Source organism: Psammomys obesus, unplaced genomic scaffold (assembly GCF_907164565.1).
Source record: "Psammomys obesus unplaced genomic scaffold, mPsaObe1.curated_primary_1811, whole genome shotgun sequence".
Lineage (NCBI taxonomy): Eukaryota > Metazoa > Chordata > Mammalia > Rodentia > Muridae > Psammomys > Psammomys obesus.
The window spans coordinates 20,555,574-20,576,648 of NW_026596051.1; the positions used below are offsets into that span (position 1 = coordinate 20,555,574).

Consider the following 21,075-nt stretch of genomic DNA (forward strand, 5'->3'; position numbering starts at 1 on the left):
AAACCACCACAGCTCAGTGGGGCAGGCTTACAGGCTAAGCTTCAGAAGCATGAGTGAAGGTGTCGGCAGACAGCTGAGGGCGAGGGCTGCTCTCACACCCACCTCAAACCACAGCAAGTAGCAGAGGCACTCTGTAGCATGTATCATAGCCATTACAGTAACCGACTGCCTGACGCCATCCTGACTTCTTTTCACAAAGAGCAACTAAACTCAAATGTGTTAAGGGACCACTAAACAAACAAACAAAAATTCATACTTTGGAAAATTTAAGCTCTACCTCTGAATAGTTCCGCGGTCAAAGAGGTAAAAACATTAAAAATGCATCTTCATGTATATATGGCATATCAAAATGTGTAGCCTTTGGTTACAGCTTCTAGAGGGGAATTCATGCCCGAAACTTCCATCAGAGAGGAAGTGCTTATAACTAAGGTCATGTTTCTTTAAAAACAGAATATGAAGCTGGCAGGGAGACAGGGGCTCTAAGGGGAGTTGGAGGGAGGCAGTGGTGGATGGATAAAATATAAACATGTATATATACATGTATAAATGCATGAAATTTTGAGACATGTTTTTTTCAATTAGGGCAGAAAGACATGAACCTATAAGGAGGAGTATAGCATAAATAAGCTGTAAATCAAAACTAATATGGAGAAAATTAATAAAATAAAATGTGGACACATGGGAAAAAAATTAAAAGTCTGATAAAATACACAGATCTCTGGTAAGGTTGACAATTAAAAATAGGCTAAGAGACAAATAAATAGTATAGAAATCTTAACGGTTTATAACCAGAGATGCAGTAGAGGTTTTAAAATTGCATATTATAAAGAAGAGCATTTTATAGATAAATTTGATGGTAATTACGGTGGGAATTTTTCTAAGTAAATATAAATGACAAAAGTTGACTCTAGTAGGAAAATGTGTATAGTTTTAAGGCAAGAGATGCAATTGGCTTGGAAGTGTGTTAAAGCGTAAAGGAGAAAGCTTCATTTGGTCTCATGGTTTGAGAGGCTTTAGTGCCTGGCTCTACTGCTTTCAGACTGTGGTGAGGCAGAGCATCATGGCATGAGCACCTAGAGGAACAGAGCAGCTCACCTAATGGTGACCAGGAAGCAGACAAAGATGGAAGTGTCCAGGGGCAAGAGCTAGCATTGCTGGCATTCCCTCAGTGACGTACTTCTTCCAGCCAGGTCCTGCGTCCAGCTTCCCCACTTCTCAAAATTACCATCACGTTCTGAGTCCATGAGCAGGGCACACACTGATTACATCAGAGCCCTCATGATCCATGATACTCACCTCGTGATACTCACTTTTCAGCGATCCACCCACAAGCTGGAGGTGAGACCATCAACAGAGGAGCCTGGAGGAAGCACTCTCTGTCTCCAAACCATGAAAGGAAATTACAGACCTGCGCTTACTGCCACAAATACATCCAGCCCTGGTATTTCTTAGGCAGGTTACAGCAAACCATAAAGTTGCCTTAGTTGCCTATCTATTGCGACCAAATATCATGACCAAGGCTGCTTACAAAAGAAAGCATTTAGCTGAGCTGTTTCAGAGGGTTAGAGTGAATGATGGCCAAGCAAAGGCATGGTAGCAGGAACGTCTTGATTGGCAAGCAGGAAACTGAGGCACACAGGGAATAGTATTAGACTTCAGAAAGCCTGCCCTTCCTCCATCAAGACTATACCTCCTAACCCTTCCTCAACAATTCCACCAACTGGGGACCAAGGATTCAGACATATGATCCTATGAGGGTTCTCTCAAAACACCACCAGCCTCATGCTCACATCATCCCTCATGCTGGAAAGAAGACCCTTGTTTACCTTTTTATATTATTCTCAGATAAGCTGGACCCCAACAGGAGACCCAGGTGTTATCAGACAGAACAGCTGCAGCAGTGAACACAGCTGTAAACTTTATGGCCATGATAGTGACTAACATAACCCATCCACCTGTTAGGGTAATCTAATCTATTGTGGCCAGGTTGAGTTTTCTCCAGGAACATAAGGAATTTCCAGAAATTTAACATTAGGACATTGGTTTACAAAACTCACCAGCTTAGCAGGGTAAAGGGGGAGGAAACTGCCCGCATGACCATTTTAGCACATACAGAGGCCCTGGTAGACTTTAACACACACTCAAGATAGAACTCCTCAGAAAATTAGTGACTAGGGGAAGCCTCCACAGAGCAGCTATCAAAGCATGTAACAAGTGTTTCATTTGAGGGTAACTGGCATGGAGATAGACCAGTGTTCCAAATTCTAGTTGGAGGAAAAGAGCCCTTAAGATGGTAAGACAACTAGGCATAGTATTGCATGCCTTTCATCCCAGCACTCAGATCTCTGTGAGTTCAAGGCCAGCCTTGTCTACATAAGGAGTTCTAGGGCAATGAGGGCTAAGTAGTGAGAAACTGTCTCAAAACAAAAAATAATAATAATAATCCAAAACCTATTGCACCCCTCAAAAACAGGAAAGACATGCCCAAGGTCATTTAGGGAGGTTGGACAGTGAGACACTAAGGCATCTCAGTGCTTGAAATGCACCCTCCAGGGCCAGTACTGTCCATCTCAGATGCCCCATCCTGTCTTAGACTTCCTAGGGAACACAACATCCGCCTTTCTCATTTCATCTCAGAACTCTTTTGAGTAATGTCAGAGCTTCCCATCACAGTTGCCTGCAAGGGGAAATGGAGGTGGGGGTAGGGGAGACAGTCCTGTATCAGAAGCAACCAAGAGAAAAATCAGACCCTGCATTCTCTAGTTGGCAGTAAGATGGTGGACAGGCTGCACCTTCCTGGTTCGCACGGGGAGAGAAGGCAGCCTGCTTTGCTCTGTGTGAGACTCTCATTCTGCATTGCGATCGTTCTGTGCCAAGTACTTTCCTGTTGTAATGAGCTTCTTAGCTGTTAAGCATTTGGAGAATTTAAAAAGCATGAAATGGAAAGCTTTGGAAGAAATGATTCCTGAGGAGAGTCCGTGGCGTGCATCTCATTCTGCGAACAATTTAGATTCCTTTTGTGAAATTGGACTATGAGAAGGTGCCGTGGAGACTGTGTGCCGAAGATGGGCAAATTTAAACAGGACGGGCTTACTCAGAAAGAAGGCGTAACCCCAGACTAATGGTCCCTGCTATATTTGCAGCTCAGTGTGAGGCTCATGTGCTGAGCTTCCAAGACCAGCTGCACTGCCTGTGCTCCAGTCGCTGTAGGTTGTTGACTCTGCCTGAGCTTTCACACTTCCAACTCTGCCATCCAGTACAGCTGATCTTCGGTACCTTGAGATCAAAAGCGAAAGTGGTGTTAATCTTAGCCAACATTCATTGTGCTGTCACTAAGTCCAAGGCACATAGTCAGTGTCTGACACTTAGAGCTACCCATGACATTTCTATGCCCGGGTGAGAGGCACAGAAATAGCCTCTTTTTAAAGCACTGTTATTGAAGTCTCTGGGTCCTACCTTCCTGAAAGAATTCAATTCAGAGGTTCAGAAGTTTAAGCAAACATGTACTTAGCAAACTATGACCTCAAGAGAGATTGGAGTAGGCTCTCCCGAAGTGGGGAACAGCACATCAGAGGGTTCTGAGGTGTGGATCTAAAAGAAATATTTATCAACATTTATGAGGTGGGTGGCATAGTCATAACACGAGATGTCTCAAAATATACATGTATCTGCTCTCCCTTTTAGGGCATTCCCCACAAGTCTGTGGGAATGGTAGGGAGGTCAAAAAACACAATTCAAATGATTCTATGCTTGTCATAATCTTTTGGGGAGGCAGACCATTCTTGAATACACATGGGTGACCTGGATGCTTTCCTTTCTGGTTTGGCCAGGACCTAACTTCAGCTTCAGGGGTGTTTAACCACAGAGGGGCATCCAGACACTTGTAATGTTGCTCACTCACCTGCCTACTTGGCATCAGTGGGACTCACCCCTTCTCCTTCATCTGCAGGAGCTGCAGGAACTGGAGAGGAAGCTGGAGGACCGGCTGGTGCAGCAGGAAGTAGCTGAGCAGCAGCAGGTCCTGGAGAGCTGGCCACAGTGGGTGGCCGATGGGCCTGGGCTGAGCGAACCTGGGGATATGGACCCTGAAAGGCAGGTGTCTGCCATCCTGCGGCAGGCCCTGAGCAAGGGCCAGAACATACTGGAACAGCATCAGCAGAGGTAGGTGGGTGGTTCTCACTCTGAGTGGGTTGGGCGGTTCCTCTGGTTCCCTCAGGCCAGAAGCCCTTAGGTGATAGCCTCAGGCGCCATCACCAAGTTCTGCTATTGTTGAAGGATGCCAGCTTTCTTCTTCCTTAATGTCTTCTATAATTTATTTTTTAAAGAATATCACTAAGGTTTACTAATAATATTTTTAACTTTTTCAAAAGCATTTTTTAAAAAATCTGTGTGTGTGTATATTGTGTGTATATATGTGTGTGTACACGTATGTGCCACAGCACATGTGTGGAGGCCAGGGGACAACTTTCAGGAGTCAATTCTCTGCTTCTACCATGTGGTTCCTGGAGATTGAACTTGGGTCTTTATGCTTGGTGGCAAGTCCTTTATCTGCTAATGCCACCATCAAAAATGGCTTCTCTGTGAAGCCCTGGCTGTCCCAGACTCACTCTGTAGACCAGGCTGGCCTTGAACTCAGAGATCTGCCTGCCTCAGCCTCTCTAGTGCTGGTATTAAAAGTGTGCACCACCATACCTGGCTCCTTTTAAATTTTTTATTTTCAAATAATTAGAAACTTACAAGAAGTTGTGAGGAAATTAGAGAGAGGTCCCATATGTCCCTACCCAGCTTCTCCCCCTGATAGCATCTTACACCATCACAGCACAGCTTCAGCACCAAGAGATAGCTCTGGCGTAGGGAGAGCTCTGCTCCGATTTCACTGAGCTGCAGAATTGTAGACCCCGCCTCTGTAGAGCTTCAAAACAGAGAGATCCCAACCTTATTTGTTCTTTTCTTTTTCTTTTTTTTTTTACAATTAACATCATACAATTAGCTTTTGCCTGTGGCGCACAGCGCTCCTGGAGGAATGCCATTCCTTGCAGCTCTCCCCGCTGTGACTATGGCATCCCTGTGTAAAGCAGCAGATACAAACTGTATACAGAAGCACACAAATTAACTGGAGGAAGCACTCCATTTGGTTTCTGGGTGAGGGGATTACGGTGATTTTGAGTTTGGTTTCCTATGTAAACACAACATTAAAGTGCAGTTTCCCTGCATGGAATTAACCGATGGAGGGGCTGAATCTCTGTCGGAGAGGGATGAGCGCAGACGTGTTGATTTGACCTAGGCTGGGACCTTTTACACGTTATTACTATGATGGCGATGACGATGATGATTATGACGATGACAGTGACGACAATGATGATGATGATGTTCTCCTGATCCCTGAAAGAATGTTCCGGAGACGGGGGCTGGGTTTGGGTTCGATTGTGATAGCGAGTGGGACTGTGGGGCGGATGTGTGTCCTCACCTTTGACACAGAGCCCACATGGGTGGGCTGCCGGCTGGCCTTGCCACCAGATCAGGTCTGTCTGTGACTGTCTGTGGACAGTGACTTTGTCTCTGCTTTAGCCCAGGGCAGAAGCAGGTGGGGACCCCAGGTGCTAGTCTCCCTGGTTCTAGACAGGAGGACCAAGACTGAGTTTATGGATCAGGCCCACAGGGCACCCGAGAGCCACAGAGCCACGCTCCTTCAGCTCACAGGAGGGCCAGTCCTCTGTCAGTCTCCTGTACTCTGCAGGAAGTGGTCCAGGTGAGGAGGGACAAGCCAGTGCCCAGGCCAGCTCTTCCTTTTTTCCCTGCTGCAGCTCTTAACAATGAGTCTCTGTCATGTACACAGCAAGCTGGCCTCCTGTCAGTTCCCTCTGGCTGGGCTAGACCTCTGGATTTCTTCTTCACTCTAGGGTGAAAGAGGAGCGGCAGAACAGTGCAGTGCTGGAAGATTCTCTGGAAAGCATGGAGGCTGACACCATGGCTAACCTGTGCAGTCAGGTGAGAGGGCCCGTCCCTGTCCATGAACATTTTCCCGTTCTCAGAATGAACATCCTCCCAGTGTCAGCCACGTCTAGCCTCAGGCTCATGATCAACCTAGGTCCAGCAGGTATGATAATGACACCAGCTGTGTCGCTGAGCCTCTTTGTCCCCAGGACAAGACAAATTCCCTTGACTGCCACCATGGTCCTATTTATAGTGAGGCCTGAGTTGGCTGCATCTGGCTCATGTGTACAGATGTCTTTCTTGTCAATTTCCCCTACACACTACAGTTTAACAGTGATTCTTCTAACAACATTCTCATAACCGCAGTCCTTTGCCACAGCAGAGCAGATAGAGTGGACTCTCCAACTCCTTTCTTCACTCTGTCCACTCATGAACTTTCTCCACATATAGATCTGTCATACTCTCCATACTCATGGCTGGCTTTGCTGGACACCAGACTATCTTGCCCAGTAAAATTAGGGAAGGGCTCTGATTGGCAGGGGCTGGGGGGGGGGACATGTCAACAATGGCCACCCTGCAACTGGGAGGAGAGGTTTTTATTTTGACCTTGGTGGCACTTGGAGAGCCCTTCGCTCTTTGTTCTTTTTGATGGTGGGGCAGGGTATCACTCAAACTGGACTTAAACTCATGGCAATCCCCTGTCTCACCTCTCAACTACTGGGATTATAGTCATGTATTGCCACACTGGGCAAAGCCCAGCTCACTGTGCCCTTGCCAAACCCTTTGCAACACTGTTAGTAGTTTCACTTTGCAGATGAGAAATTTGAGCAATAAAGACATGGCCCAAAGCCTTAGTGTTTGGTCCAGTTTTAGGCTATAGGATATTAGGGTCTAGAAAGTTACCTCAGCCACCTTCTGTTTCTTGTTTCCTTGGTTTTGCCTGGGAGCACATCAAATCTGGTATGAAACATTCATAGAGCTTTCCATCCTGTTATCACAGTAGATTCCTGTAACCACAATAAAGATGCAGAACTATCCAATCCAGCAGAGACCTCCCCATATGTCATTTCACAGCAATTGCCACACTCACTGTCTCCAACCCCAGCAGCCACAGGTCTGTTCTCTCTCTTTCCTCCATGTTCAGCCAGAGTGTGCAGCCTGGGTCCTGTGGAGACGGACCATTTCCATTCCCCATAGAGTCCTCGAGCTCAGCAGCCCTCCCTTTTTGTTGCTGAGTGGCCTTTCATGTGTCAGTGGTACAGTGGCTCCAGTCGTCCACTGGTGTAGGGACATTCAGCTATTCCCAGAGCTTGCATTATCCCAAGGGCCTCCCAGAAGTAGAGCAGGAGATGGAGAAGTATGCCTGACTGCCCTGATGCAGGCTGGGGCTCCTGTGCCGTGATGCTGGCTCCATTCAAGTGAGCTCACTTGGAAGGGGTGGCTGAACTGTTAGAGATACTGTGGTGCCAAGGCTGCTGACCAAAGACATTTTTTTTGACAGCTCTGTGAATTCAGAATGTTTTCCAGGCTGAGCCACTGAAATATTTAGCACCCCGGGACAATGTAAACCTTGAGAGTGTCATGAATTAGATATTGCCGCACAGCATGTCTAGAGCGAGCCAGGACTTGAGTTCTTCCCTTTTGCGTTCCCGTAGGGACTGAGGCTGGTGTCGTACCTCTCAAGGATGACAATGTTGCCAGGGAGCACACTCCTCCGGCTCCTGAATGTGGTGCTTCCAGCAGCTTCACAGCCTCAGCTACTGGCCCTGCTGGATACGGTCAGTGAAAAGCACTCAGACCACACAGAGAATGAGAGCAGTGTGGAGCAGGCTGAGCAGGGCAAGAGGAGGTGAGCTCGGGGGGGGGGGGGGTTGCTTCCTGTAAAGGCAGGTTTGACCTCCCTCCAAGAACCAAAAGAAGAGTTTGGTCCACTGACCTTCCCAGCTTGCCCTTGCTGCTCAGAGCTCGTCTTAGTAGACCTGAGTAGTAGGTCCAGTGCCTTCTATTTTTATCACCAACATCCAGTCTTCAGAACACACGTTTCTCTAGGGACATCAGAATATTTATTAAACATGCCGTTACAAAGATATTAAAAGTTCACAGAGAGAAACAGAAGAAAGTATTCCTGGTTTTCCTGATGGTTAAAAAAAATGGCTGTTAGCATTCAGTTATATTTCTTCATTTGCAGCATGCTTCTCTGCCAAGACAGAACAGTTTTGTGACTCTTTGTATATACATATGTGCTTTGGTATGCCCTGAGATGTGCTTGTGTATGTATTTGCATGTGTGCATGTCTGTCTTGCCTATGTTAAATATGAACAGGCATCAGTTTACAATGGGGTTATGTTCTCACAAATGGATTACAAATCAAAGATACCTTCAATGGACAGTGTGGTAAACATGTTCTGTGTGTCTGGACCCAGCTGTAGGACTCCCTGCAGAGTGTCTCCCATGGCTGATGAGAGAGCTGCCCCTCCTGCAGCCCACACCCAGAAGGTGCCTGGAGAAGCCTGGAGTTCAAATTTCAAAGTATCATTTCTGCTGAATGCCTGTTGCCGGCACACCGTCACAGCGTGAATGTGAATGAAGCCATTTTAGGTCGGCGTGGACAGGCTTGTTCCAGGGTTCAGGGAGTGTGCTGTGTGTATACTGTTACTGTCTGCCTTTCAGACCTTGTAGCAGAGCAAGTTCTGACTGCCCAGTTCTTGTGTTACTAGCTACACTGTATTTCCTGCTATTTTTATGAATTTAAACATTATGCCTCTCACTGGAATTTCCCTAAACATTAGTTTTGGTGACTTCACCAACAGTGTGGCATCGTGTGTGTGACTGTCCCCTCTTCTGGGATATGCAGTTGGGGCCTATTTCTGTCTCATCACATACCTGCCCTCAAGCTTTTATTTAGTGTTATGGTCCAGGTCTAACTTGAGTCAGCTCTGACCATACCAGGTCCTCCTACCATAGCAGTCATATACACACAATGTTTGTATATGAGTATATGAGTATATATACTTTTAAATAAGGAAAAGGAGGAAACATGACGTAGAGGAAGGTTTGGGATGTTCTCAGCAGTGACACTGGAAAACAGAGTCTATGGTACCCGGACTACAAAGTAAGTAAACAGACTGAAAATTGGGGAAGACTGCAGAACCAACTTCAGTCAGGATCCTTAGGCAGCTAGGATGGGCACCTGGCATCTAGGAAACTACTGATTTGGCCCCAATATGCCTGAGCAGCTGTCCTGTGGGCCATTGCTTTTCCATATAAAAGGAGCAGTCTCTTTTTATCAGTCACAAACTTTGAGTCAAAGGCTTAAGTTTGCAGATGACAAAATGAGTAGGCTGCAGTGAGAAGAGGCCGAGGGAGGCAAAGGCAGGGAAAGGCAGGAGTCTTAACGGCTAAAAGATCCATCTTAGTGCCTGTGGATCTAGCAGCAGAGTTATCCGAGTCAGATCTGGGTGAGACCGGAAGAGTGAGTACAGTAAGAAGGCCGGACATGGATGTCGCTGGGGTGTTGTGGTCAGAGAACAGCTGTGAGAGTGTTCCAAAGACTGGGTGTGGCTGTGATCAGAAGGCTGGAAGTAAGCATTTCAGAAGGCCAGTTGTAGGTCTTGTTGGAGACTGGGTGTGGCTGTGGCCGTGACTGTGGCTCCTGATTCAGTAGCTCTAGTCTCTACATACTCCATTCTGAGGCCAGTTAATCTCCAAGGCTGTGAGGGGGTTGACAGGCTAGACTGGGCCCTGGAAGACTTGGATGCCTGTCATGAGATGAACATGCACCTTCCCCCTCTTTGCCCTGGCTCCTGGTCAGGGCCTGAAGGTGGATCAGTCACTCTTGGGACCCTGGGGCCTGGGCATCACATGAACTCAGAGTCTTGGGCTTTAAGTAATAGAAGCTGGCAACTAGGAGAGAGCAGGCATCCTGAGGGACATGTGGCATCTAGGGGAGACCCAGCATCAACTGCAGGAGGGGCAACCATCAAATACCTTTTTCTGTCTGGGAGGTCATGGATTCCTAAGAGCAACTGTCCCCACCTCTAGCTTAGTAGCTTAGAACCACAATGACAGGCCTCTCTCAATTCTGTGCTATCCTGTGCCTGTTTGAACCCAAGGCCCACAACAGCTCTTCCTCTGTCTGTCTCCTTTAGCCTGGAGTTACACAGCCAGGCGGCCTCCAACACTCTGCCTGGCCACCTTCCAAGACTCCATATTTGCATTCCTGTATCTGCAGTACAACTCCAAGCTCTGACTGTGTCCTTATGTCTATAGCACTAGGACTCTGTGGAATGTAAAAGAAAACCCCACCTGCACTGAGTGTGCACCATGGGTGCAGGGGACGCAGGAGTCAGCACATTCCCTTAGGACACCCCTCACAGAACGCCCTTCTTTGTACAGCTTGCCTCCACCTGATTGATGTTGTCTGTCTCTGCCTATGTTCCCCTCCAGGCAGGAATTACCTGTGGACCAGGCTTGAGACTGATACTCAGCAAATCTCTGGGTAGAGCCCCAAGGGGCTTTTAAGAATTAGATTTGATTCAATTTTAAACTGTAACACCCTCCTTCTGCATCAGGAAACACCAGGGCTGGTGGCAAGCTTTGGACAGCAGGCTGAGAGCAGATCTGGTGAGTCAAGGACTAGAAAGGATGCTCTGGGCCCTCCGGAAAAAGGAGAGGTAAGGAGCCTGGGAAAGGCCTGCTGGGGTATGGGCAGGTTGCTGGGGAGGGGATAAGAAGGTGGGAAAGTTCTTTCCCAGAAGGCAACGCGTTTTTGTTCTTGGTCTTACTTTAAAAGCTGAAGACAAACCTGTAGCTCTCCATTGGAGAATGTTCTCCTAACATTTATTAGCATTTTAATTACTGTATTTATTTAACTAATAGCAGGTTTTAATGAGATATAATTAGAAAAAGAATAATTCCTTAGAGTTCTTCAGATTTTCCTCTTTCCAAACCCCTTCTGCTTCTTGTTACTATGAACCTTCCAGAAAGTGGAGATGATAAAACCAAAGCTTCGGGAGGTCCAATGTGTAGGCCCAACACTGCAGGTGGGGTGGGGCCATAGTGGCCGTGGGCTTGGGGCTGTCAAACTCACCCTCCCCTCCCGTGAACTTCCAAGCTTACCTATTCCTGTCTAGTGCCCGTCTCTCTTGGCTGTGATCTCTGCACACCTAGATCTCAGAGGGAAGGGAGGGCAAGACATTTCACATTGCCACAGACCATGGAGCAAGGGTCCCTTGTGGTTCCGAGTAGAGGAGATTAGAAAATAATGTCACATAGGTGGCACGTGGTGCCTTAAGAAGAGATGTCCTGAGGCTGAGGCAGTGGCTCAGCTTGTCAGGTGCCTGGCATGCATGCCTGAAGACCTGAGTTCCTATCGCTACCTCCCACTACAATGCTTGGCCTGGTGACAAGGGCAAAGACCTAACGTATAGGTCCCAAACTGGGCAGGCAGAGGCAGGAGGATTGTTGGAGTCCACTGGCCAGCCAGCCTAGCCAGTTGGTGAGCTCTGTGTTCAAAGAGGGACCCTATATTTAAAAACAAGGTGCAAAGTTGATTGTGGAAAACACCACATGTCAACCTCTGGCCGCCACATGCAAATACACCCCCAGAGGAACATGCATGTATACCACATACATGCAGACACAGAGTAACACAGCTGGCCTTAATAGTTTCATCCTCTCTTTACTTGGAATGTGTGGCTGTCCAAGCCCTGCCCTTCTGTAGTTTCTCAGAGGTGAAGGTCCTGAGATTCCGTGCCATGGATTGTCTAGTATGGAAAGCATGAAACCATTGATAATAGATTAGATATCAGATTACAGCACCCAAAAAATAAAATGATCAAAATGTCGGGCAGGAGAAGTCAATTCAAGTTCAGGCTGGAAACAGCACTGTTGTAAGCGAAGTTGGAAGGTCTTCTCCCTGCACGTGCTGTGCTGTGCTGATGGTATAGAGTGGATACCAGTCATGAGAGGCCTTGGGCCCAGTCTCCATTAGCAGACAGAGAGAACTGATTCCCAGGCTCCAATGCAAGGGTGTGGTGGCAGGAGAGCTGAGCCTGCACAACACCTCAGGGAGAGCCAGCGAGCCTCCCAGGTAGACCCAATTGATATGGCCTTTCCCTATATTGCTGGGAGCCAGGGGAGAATACTGTAGCTTTAAGGTCACATGTGGCTCTCAGGAACAGTTATAATAGCAACAGTGGCAGCCAGGGCTCCAGGAACAGGATTATGGCAGACCTGCCACATCCTGTCTCAGATGTGTTCTACCCAACTTCTCCCAGTTGTCTGTAGCCTGTCTGCAGGGTGAGGTCTGTGGGGTAGAGTGTTGAGTGTTTAGCAGGAGGCTGGCAGGTGAGTAGTGGAGACAGAGAGAACTCTGCCTGTTCCCACAGTGTCATTGCCCCTGGACAGTAAGATAACAGTGTACAGTGGGCCCACAAAACTTCTGAACCTTTCACACTATGAGCCAGTAAAGGTGGCCAGCACCCAGGGCTAGAGAGATGGCTCAGTGGTTAAAAATGTTTGCTGCCTGTGATATTTTGAACGAGAATGGCCCCCATAGGCTCATATAGTTTCAGTCATAGTTACCAGGGAGCAGCACTGCTTAAAAGGATTAAGAGGTGTGGCCTTTAGGGAAGAAGAGTGTCACTGGAGGTGGGCTTTGAGGTTTCAAAAGTCCAGGTCAGGCTCAGTGTCACGCAGCTCTCAGCTACTGTTTTAACACCATGCATGCCACCATGCTCCTGCCAGGATGCTCATGGACTAAGCCTTTACAGTTGTAATCAAGCCCACAGTTAGATGCTTTCTTTATAAGCATTGTCTTGGTCATGGTGTCACTTCATAGCAATAGAACAGTGATTACGCCATTGCTCTTGACAGGACTGGAATTGGTTCCCACACCCATATTGAGCAGTCACAACAGCCTGTAACTCCAGGGGTTGCACTGTGGGTTTTTTGTTGTTGTTGTTGTTGTTTTGTTTGTTTGTTTTGCCTCCATGGGCAGTACACAAACCTGGCTCACACAGAAGCATACAAATAAAAAAATGAAATAAAATGGCCTTTATTTGGGGTGTCAGGACCTAAAGGGGTTCTCCTGGGGAAATGTCAGAATACTCAGAATGGGCTCAGAATGCAGAAACTGACCTTTTGTTTTCTCTGCAGTTTATTGAAGAAGATATATGTTCCCGTCCAGGAGAGGGTGATGTTCTCTGGGAAAGGAAGCTGGCCACACCTATCTGTAGAGCCCATTGGAGAACTAGCAGCCATCCCCATCACAGGGGCAGACACCATGGACATATTAAACACAGGAGAAAAGATCTTTGTATTCAGAAGTCCAAAGGAGCCTGAAATCTCTTTCCGTGTTCCTCCCAAGAAGAAAAAGAATTTTCTGAATTCCAAGAAGGCCAGCAGGACCTTGGGCTTGGACTGACCCAGGGGGAAACACAGGAAGTGTCTCAAGGCAGTTCATCTTTCTTCTGACCCCCTGGGTTGGTCTTATGTCTGTCTGTCTGTCTCCTACAGCCTGCAGTATACATATGCTTTCAGCATAGACACAGTGCCACACACATTGGCTCTCCAATGCTAAGGTCCAATCTCTTTTGTGCCACAGGACACAAACACACCTTCCTTCTAAGTCCACATTACCAAGATTTAGAGGGGTAAATCACCTCACCTTCTTCACACAGACCTCTGCCTGTTTATAGGATGGGTCTCCAGCAGTTTATGTAAGGAAGATGCAGCTCTCTGTTGTCACAATGAGTGTTACATGTTCTGTTTTTCATAAAGGGTACTTTAAAAATGAATGCACAATAGTGGAATTCATTTTTACTTTATGTTCGGGCAATTTGTGGTTGGTTTTGTTTGTGTTTTGGAGGCTTACTGACCCTTTCTACTAACCTAGACCTAGTCCTGGAGGCTTCTAGCCTCCATACAATCTAACCTAGACCTAGAATGTTTTCAGTTTCTGAGATTTACTGCTAAATAAGATCACCCTTTCTAGATGTTTCTGAACCCTGGCTGGCTGGTTCAGATCAGTTGTGCTGGCTCAAACTCGTTTCCAAGCTGACTTATTCAATCTGGCTTCTTTCAGCTTCTGACTGAATTGCTCTGTTTGACCTCATACTAACTTTTGGCAATATGTTCTAATCTTCTGGCTCCTTCTTATTCTCTGGCTCATCTGTCTTTACCTGTGTCTAGCTTGTTCTCTCTTCAACCTGTCTCTGTAAAACTCTCCCAATAAAACTGCCTCCTAATCCTCAGAAGATAGAAACATTCTAGGCCAAGGTAAAAGGCTAGATGCTTTCAGGACTAGGTCTAGGTTAGCAGATGAAGGCAGTAAGCCTCTGAGACAACAATTTGCATCAGGCAAGTAAAAAGATATTTTATACTTTTCTACAGAGGCCCAAATGTGCCAGCCCTTGTGTTGCCAGTTCTTGGTAGAGTTATTTTTCTCATTTTGTAGTGAGAACATTCAGGAGAAGTAGAACCCTAAAGCTGATAAGTAGTAGAACTAGGATTCCTGGTCTGTGGTTCAAGCCTTGGTGCATTCTCTGGGCCTGGATCAATGGTTGTGTTCAGAGTTCTATCTCTGCAGATATTAAGAAGCCATCTTCAGCCTTCATAGCTTACACAGACCTTTGTGTGCCCCAGTTCTCTCAGGCTCACAACAGTGGTCAGGCCTTTGATGTCTTTGTGTCAGGAAGTTAATAAGAAGGGAATCCCATGGCTAACAAAGAAAGAACAATCCACTCATGAAGCTTCTAAGCTGCGACTATGCTCCTTCAGCTTCCTTTAAGGACCCTCTTCCTCATGATATCCCAGCAGCAGGGTCCCATCCTAAGGAGCCACATCACTCCATTAGGAGAGACACAAAGGGAGCTGTGTGTACCCCAGAGAGGACTGGTTTTCTCTTACAAGATCCAGTGCGTAGAGCATAGACAGAGGAAGCATGATTTTTCCATTTGTGATACTGAGGTTCAAGAGTAATACTCCCCACCCACTTTCCTGTGTCTATAGGCCTCCCAGTACCGTGGGCCACAGTGCATCTGGGAGATTGCACCTAGTGATGTGGTAGCTAATGGTGGAGGGGTCGGGGATGGCTGAAGTGCTTCCAGCATTCTCTGAAGGCCAGAAGAGCATCCCAACCCTCACCCCTGCCACAGCTGTTCAAACCGAATTCCAGGCTTCCTGCAATTCCACCACCAACATCTCATTCTGCACCTCTAAAGTAAAGGGGTTCTATTTTTGTTTTTTTAAACCTTTAGCATAGTACACGCCATAGATTAACCTTGGGAAAACAAATTTACCAAGAAGAAAATTCTACTCAAATGCTGAGCTTTAAATAAAACTTTATTAGACATAATAAAGTATATATCAAACATCTACTTAAAACAGTACTTGAAAGAGAACTGCATGTGTGAATCTGTGAGAGAGACAGAGACAGTATGTGTGTGTGTGTGTGTGTGCGCACACACACACATGTGCATGCTATATATCAGCTCCCAGGGCAGAAAACTGATGTATGGATAATACATCATGATTATAAATGCCGAGGAGCACACCATTTCTAGATATGGGCCTGCTAATGCTGTTAATAGAAACAGATAAACAAATGCGGCTGCGGGGCACTAGCTTGAGGACCAATACAGCCCCCCAAAGCCACTATGCTCAGCCCTTTCCATAAAGCAGTACTGAATCTGCACAGAGCCCTTCCCATCCTTGCATACACTTGAACTCATGTTTGGATGATTTATGATGCCTAATGCAAGGGGGTGGTGGTGCTGAGAATCACTCTCTTAGACTGCTGTTTAGGAAATAATGACAAGAGAAAAAGCCTTGCACATTCAGTACAAGCTCAATTAAAATTAATTTAAAATCCACACTTGATTGAATTCCTAGAAATAGACAGGCTATGAAGGGAGAACTGTGGGTGGGAAAAGAAACGAAGCATGGGATCAGCTGGAGATGGAGGCTGTCTTTTGTCATAAGATTGTCTCAAGGCCGGGACACAGTGCAATGGTTTAGCGCATACGTCTCATTTATGAAGCCCTGGGTTTTGTCTTCAGTATGGCTCAACAGAAAAGAGGGGATGAAAGCCACTCCATCAGTTTTCTGTAAGATATGGTACATGTGTTGCTTTACTTAATGTCACTCTAGGCCTCAGTAGTAGACTCAAAGTTCCTGGTTCATTGCTGGTTCTGACACGTAAGAAGTGTCTGATCCCACGCTTTTGATTTCACCTCCCATGGCTTTAATGCCCTTGTTCATCAATTCAAACACATTGAAGAGCTAGGCTTTAAATAAAACTTTATTAGTTATAATGAAGTAGACACCAAGTATATGCTTACAATGATGTTCTGTTTCCTGGTAACTGGAAACTGTGTCACCAATGGTACAGAGGTTGAGGACAGCATCTGAAGAACTGCAAGTGCTTTAAGTGGGTGTGTCAAGAAGCCCTGAGGTACAGGGGGTGCTCAGGTGGCCACTGTTCAGAGATAGGCCTGGACAAGGTGTGTGCATGTCTCTGCAACAAGCTGAGGGGCCCTGGGTGAACATCTCCAACCTTCATCGCTAAGGCTGAAACTGTTCCTCTTAGGACGGATCTGTGTGGGATTCTGATAAAATGCCACCTCCCAGTGCCCACAACGTGCCCATGCCTATGGGACAGCCTGAATATACACTTGACAGACATAATATAATATTATGTGTTAGTTTTGTCACTGCTTTCTAGCTTTTTAATTATGCTGATGAATATTTAATGACATACAAAGCTCTGGTAAATAGCAAGTAAGAAGTAAAAAGGAGAGCAGATGAGATGGTGGTTATATCAGGCCTTCAGTCAATGTCTGTTCAGGGAAATAGGGAAAGGAGAAAAGAGGGGAGGAAGGTCGCTCCACTTTATTATTATTCAATACTACTATTACTATTATTATTATTATTATTATTATTATTATTATTATTTATTCACTTCACATCCCAATCACAGTCCCCTCTCTTCTTTCCTCCCAGTCCTGCCCTCCAACCCTCCTCCCCCTTTCCACCTCTCCTTCTTCTCAGAAAAGGGGAGTCCCACCTACCAACCTGCCCCAGCACATCAAGTCTCATGAGGACTAAGCGCATCCTCTTCCACTGAGGCCTGTCAGGGCAGCCCAGGTAGGGGAGAGTGATCCAAAAGCAGACGCAGAGTCCATGTCAGAGACAGCCCCGGCTCCACTTGCTAGGGGCGCCACATATCTGCTACATATGTGTGTAGGGCCTAGGTCTAGACCATGCATGCTCTCTGGTTGGTGCTTCAGTGTCTGTGAGCTCTGTGGTCCCTATTTAGTTGACTCTGTTGGTCTTTTTGTGAAGTTCAAGTCCCCTCTGGGTCCCTCTATCCTTCCACCAACTCTTCCACAAGACTCCCTGAGCTAATGTTTGGCTGTGGGTCTCTGCATCTGTTTCGATCAGCTGCTGGGTGGAGCCACTCAGAGGAGAGTTATGCTGGCCTCTTGTCTGCAAGCATATCAGAGTATTGTTAATAGTGTCAGAGGTTGGGTCTCTCCCATGGGATGGGTCTCAGGTTGAGCCAGGCATTGTGTGCCCCTTCCACCACTTCTTAAAGGGCTCTCCACACCCTAACAGCACCAACACAGGGCACCTGGCTGACTTTCAAGACCCAAGCTGAACCGTCTCCAATTTCATTTTCTGATTATGCAAATACCTCTCTTCCTCCAGTTGGGAAACTGCAGGGTAAGGTGCCAGGAGCATCTCAGGAGACATATCTGCTCCCTGGCTTCTGCTATTAATTTGGCTGTGCTGTTTTGAAGGTCAGTTAATACCATATTCCCAATTGTTCAATTCCCTAGAATTGGACCTCGTGGGGGTGGGGATAAGGGGGGGATAATGAAATGGAGTTAGTCCCAGATCAAATTAATGCAAACCTTAGAAAGCCTTAAAGGTGGAAGGCTGGCCTTACCCTTTCACAATGGGCCCAGCATCTGATAACTTTTACAGAAGCAAGTTGCAAGACCTTTGCTCTCTTTCTCTCTAACAACTTCACTCATATTTGTGGCCACAGTCCTGATCTCCTCATGGGCAGGCAACCCCATGCAATCCAGCAGCCTCTTTGTCGTTTTTTGTTTAAACTTCTGCAAATTCAGAATGTCTTCCTCCTTCACAGCTGGCATTTGAGTTCTGGTGCTGGGAAAACTTAGTTTCTAAGTTCCAGAGGTACAGCACTTGCATCCCCAATTTCCTGAATACCTTCATTTCAGCTGTTTGTGTCCCCTCATCCTGGTCTTGCAGCCCAGACGGCTTTTTGGCTGAACAAAGGGAATGTTGCTGTGCAGGAGAAGGCCAGACTGTAGCTCTGCCTTCAGATCACCTGGCCAGACAGACCCACTTTGCAGTCGCTGTACCCCTGGCTCAGCACTGTACCCAGGCCTCAAGCATGAGTTTTCCCAGAATGCCTGGCAGTTTCATGCCTCTACACTCCACTCCCACTGACTGTCCCAGAAGTAGGCTTTGCATGCCCTTCTTCCGGAACATGCTCTAGTATGTGCCTTGCCTGCGCCTCCCTCCTTCCTTGAACCTTGCTTTTTCCATTGTTTTTTTTTTTTTTTTGAGAATGTGTGTTTGCCAGCTGTGTGCCATCATCTGGTTGTTCATAATCTTCCCCATTTGAAAGTACCTTAGACTCTGTAGAGGTGGCCCCTATGGGCTTCAGAAATAGGACTTCTGTGGATGGAGAGATTAGTTTTGGAGACAAAACCTGATACTTTCCTCCAAAGCTGCGTGTGTCACGGAGACTGGAAGACGCTGTGTACTTGTTGGTGGCTGGCAGGGACGTGGTAGAAGGGAGGCCCTTGTTGACCCAGGATTTAACCTGACCTGGGGCAGGTGACCGTGAGTGCATCCCATGATTTCTGGAGGAGCTCTGTATGGTGTTCACAGGGGTGGACTCCTGAAAATTAAGGACCTGCCTGTAAGTTCGTCCTCAACATAGCTTAGTGACAATTGGACACAGAACTCCAGCCCTTACGGCCTTGTTTCCATAACCCAAGCTGGGACTCTATCACAGCTCAGTTGTAGGAATACAGAACTCTCGTTGGAGATCACCTGGGGCCAACCTCTCACCCTGTCATGTGATGAGAACCCAGCTCTAGGTAGAGCGCCCAGTTCTCATCCCACGAACTCATAAGTCTTTGTACAGTATTTAACTGCTATGCCTCAGTTTCTCCTTCTGTTAAATGGGAGTGATAATAATGGTATTGTGGAGAAGGGCATGACTGGGTTCCTGACAATGTGGTAGGTTCTTAAGATCGGTTCCTCAAAGCCCTCCTTCTAAGACAGAGAACTAAGGCCTCTTGTCTTTCACATCCTCTGCCCACAGCCCAGCTCACAAAGATAAGCAGCTCTTATAGATCATGCTTCAGACTTCCCGGGTGCTAGTATACACGTGTGGGCACACATATATACATACACACATGTGCATACATGCACACATATACACACAAACATACGTGCATGCCTACATACATACCTATGTACACACACACACAAACACATCCCTATGCTACTCCAAGGTGAGCCTTCTCCTGTTTTTCAAGCCATGCTATCCCTCTGCTCCTGTGGCCCCTGCATGCCATGGGTCAGACACTCTTCACAGTGGTGACCTGCATGGGTCAGTGTGTCTTGCCAACGTCTCAGTTATCTTGGGCTGCTATCAGAAAGTATCACAGACTGGGTGGGTCGTGGGCATTTATCTCTCACTACTTCTGAGCCTGGAAGATCTCCACTGAGTGCCAGGATAGTGGAGATCCAGTGAGGGCCTTCGAGACTGTACATTGCTAGCTCCCCAAAAACAGTGCTACAAGCTGGTGAACAAGTGCTCAGATCTGAAGCCTTTGGGGGCAGCCACATTCACATGAGAACAGGAGATATATCATGACTTTGCTTTTCCGAAAGAGGATGAGAAAAATCGGCGTTTGTCTTCCTTAAATATTTAGTTAAACTCACCAGTGATTTTAGGGCCTGTTACTGACTTTATTCCTTGGGTTCTTTATTAACTCCAGGGTCTCTGAAGTCTTTCTGGATGCTTCTCTTGCCCTTGTGTACTTTTTCCCTTGTAATTTCTCACAGCTCTCTGCTGCACAGTGAGGATGCCCTTCGAGATTCCTAGAACTCTCTCTGCCAAACAGCACCAACTACTAGGAACAGAGCATAACACCAGAGTTCAAGGGCAGCATTTCTCATTCAAACCACCACACCTCCCAAGACCTGTCTGGAAGAAAGGAGAGACTGAATGAACTTATATCCATGAGATATTCATAATTCAATAGAAGAGAATGCAGAAAAGTTAAAAAAGAAAACCTAGTTAGGATTTCTGTGATTAATAAAACACTGACCAGAAACAATTTCAGGAATGAAGGGCATGTTTAGCTTATAGTCATGGGGGAAAGTTAGGGCAGGAGTTCAGTGAAGCAACCTGGAGCTGAGGACATGGAGAAGGACTGCTGTAAGGTTGCTGTTATGGCTTGTTCATAGTTCTTTCTTATATAACCCAGGACGGCTCAACTGTCAGTTGTGGGGTGGCATTGCCCACAGTGGACTGGGCCCTCCCACATCAGTCATTAATCAAGAAAGTGCCCCCGCAGAACCTGCCTACAGGCCATTCTGATGGAGGCATTTTCTCAGCTGAGGTACTCTCTACGCAGATGACTCCAGCATGGGTCAAATTGACAAAATACCAACTATCACAGGGGTCTAACCCAGGCATTTTGATTATCTGAGTATCCCCAGGAAAGTCCTTTAATTTCCCTGCATTTCAACTTTCTTAATCTTGCAATGAATAAGTAATATGAATTCCACATCTGTCCTGAAGGAGGACTGTGAGGTAATGCTGAGATAAATTGTAGGCTTCGATGGGTGGGAAAATATCTTGTTAGCTCAGCTTCAGGAAACTACCTGAAGGGTGAGGTCTCTGTTTTGTGTCCCAACCTCACTCTTTTCTCTCATCATGTGATTGTTCTCAGTCAGGAGCCATCAGCAAAGCTGGGCAATGTGAGAAAAGGGCCTTTCATCTTGTAAGCTTGTCATCTTCAGCTTCTCATTGATGTCAGGCTCTGTTTTCTCAGGGAAGATAAAAAAGAAAACAGTAAAAGA

The 21,075-nt window shown here is 46.6% G+C and overlaps 1 protein-coding gene across 1 annotated transcript in view; it reads left to right on the forward strand.

Moving 5' to 3' along the window:
• Positions 1-13,733, forward strand: part of Evc2 (EvC ciliary complex subunit 2) — a 79,378-nt gene extending 65,645 nt beyond the window's left edge. The window contains exons 16-20 of the mRNA XM_055624066.1: positions 3,950-4,161; positions 5,901-5,988; positions 7,590-7,783; positions 10,506-10,607; positions 13,093-13,733. Coding sequence (XP_055480041.1) covers positions 3,950-4,161; positions 5,901-5,988; positions 7,590-7,783; positions 10,506-10,607; positions 13,093-13,360 — 864 coding nt within the window. The 3' untranslated portion in view covers positions 13,361-13,733. The remainder of the gene's footprint in view (positions 1-3,949; positions 4,162-5,900; positions 5,989-7,589; positions 7,784-10,505; positions 10,608-13,092) is intronic.
• Positions 13,734-21,075: the final 7,342 nt, after the last annotated feature.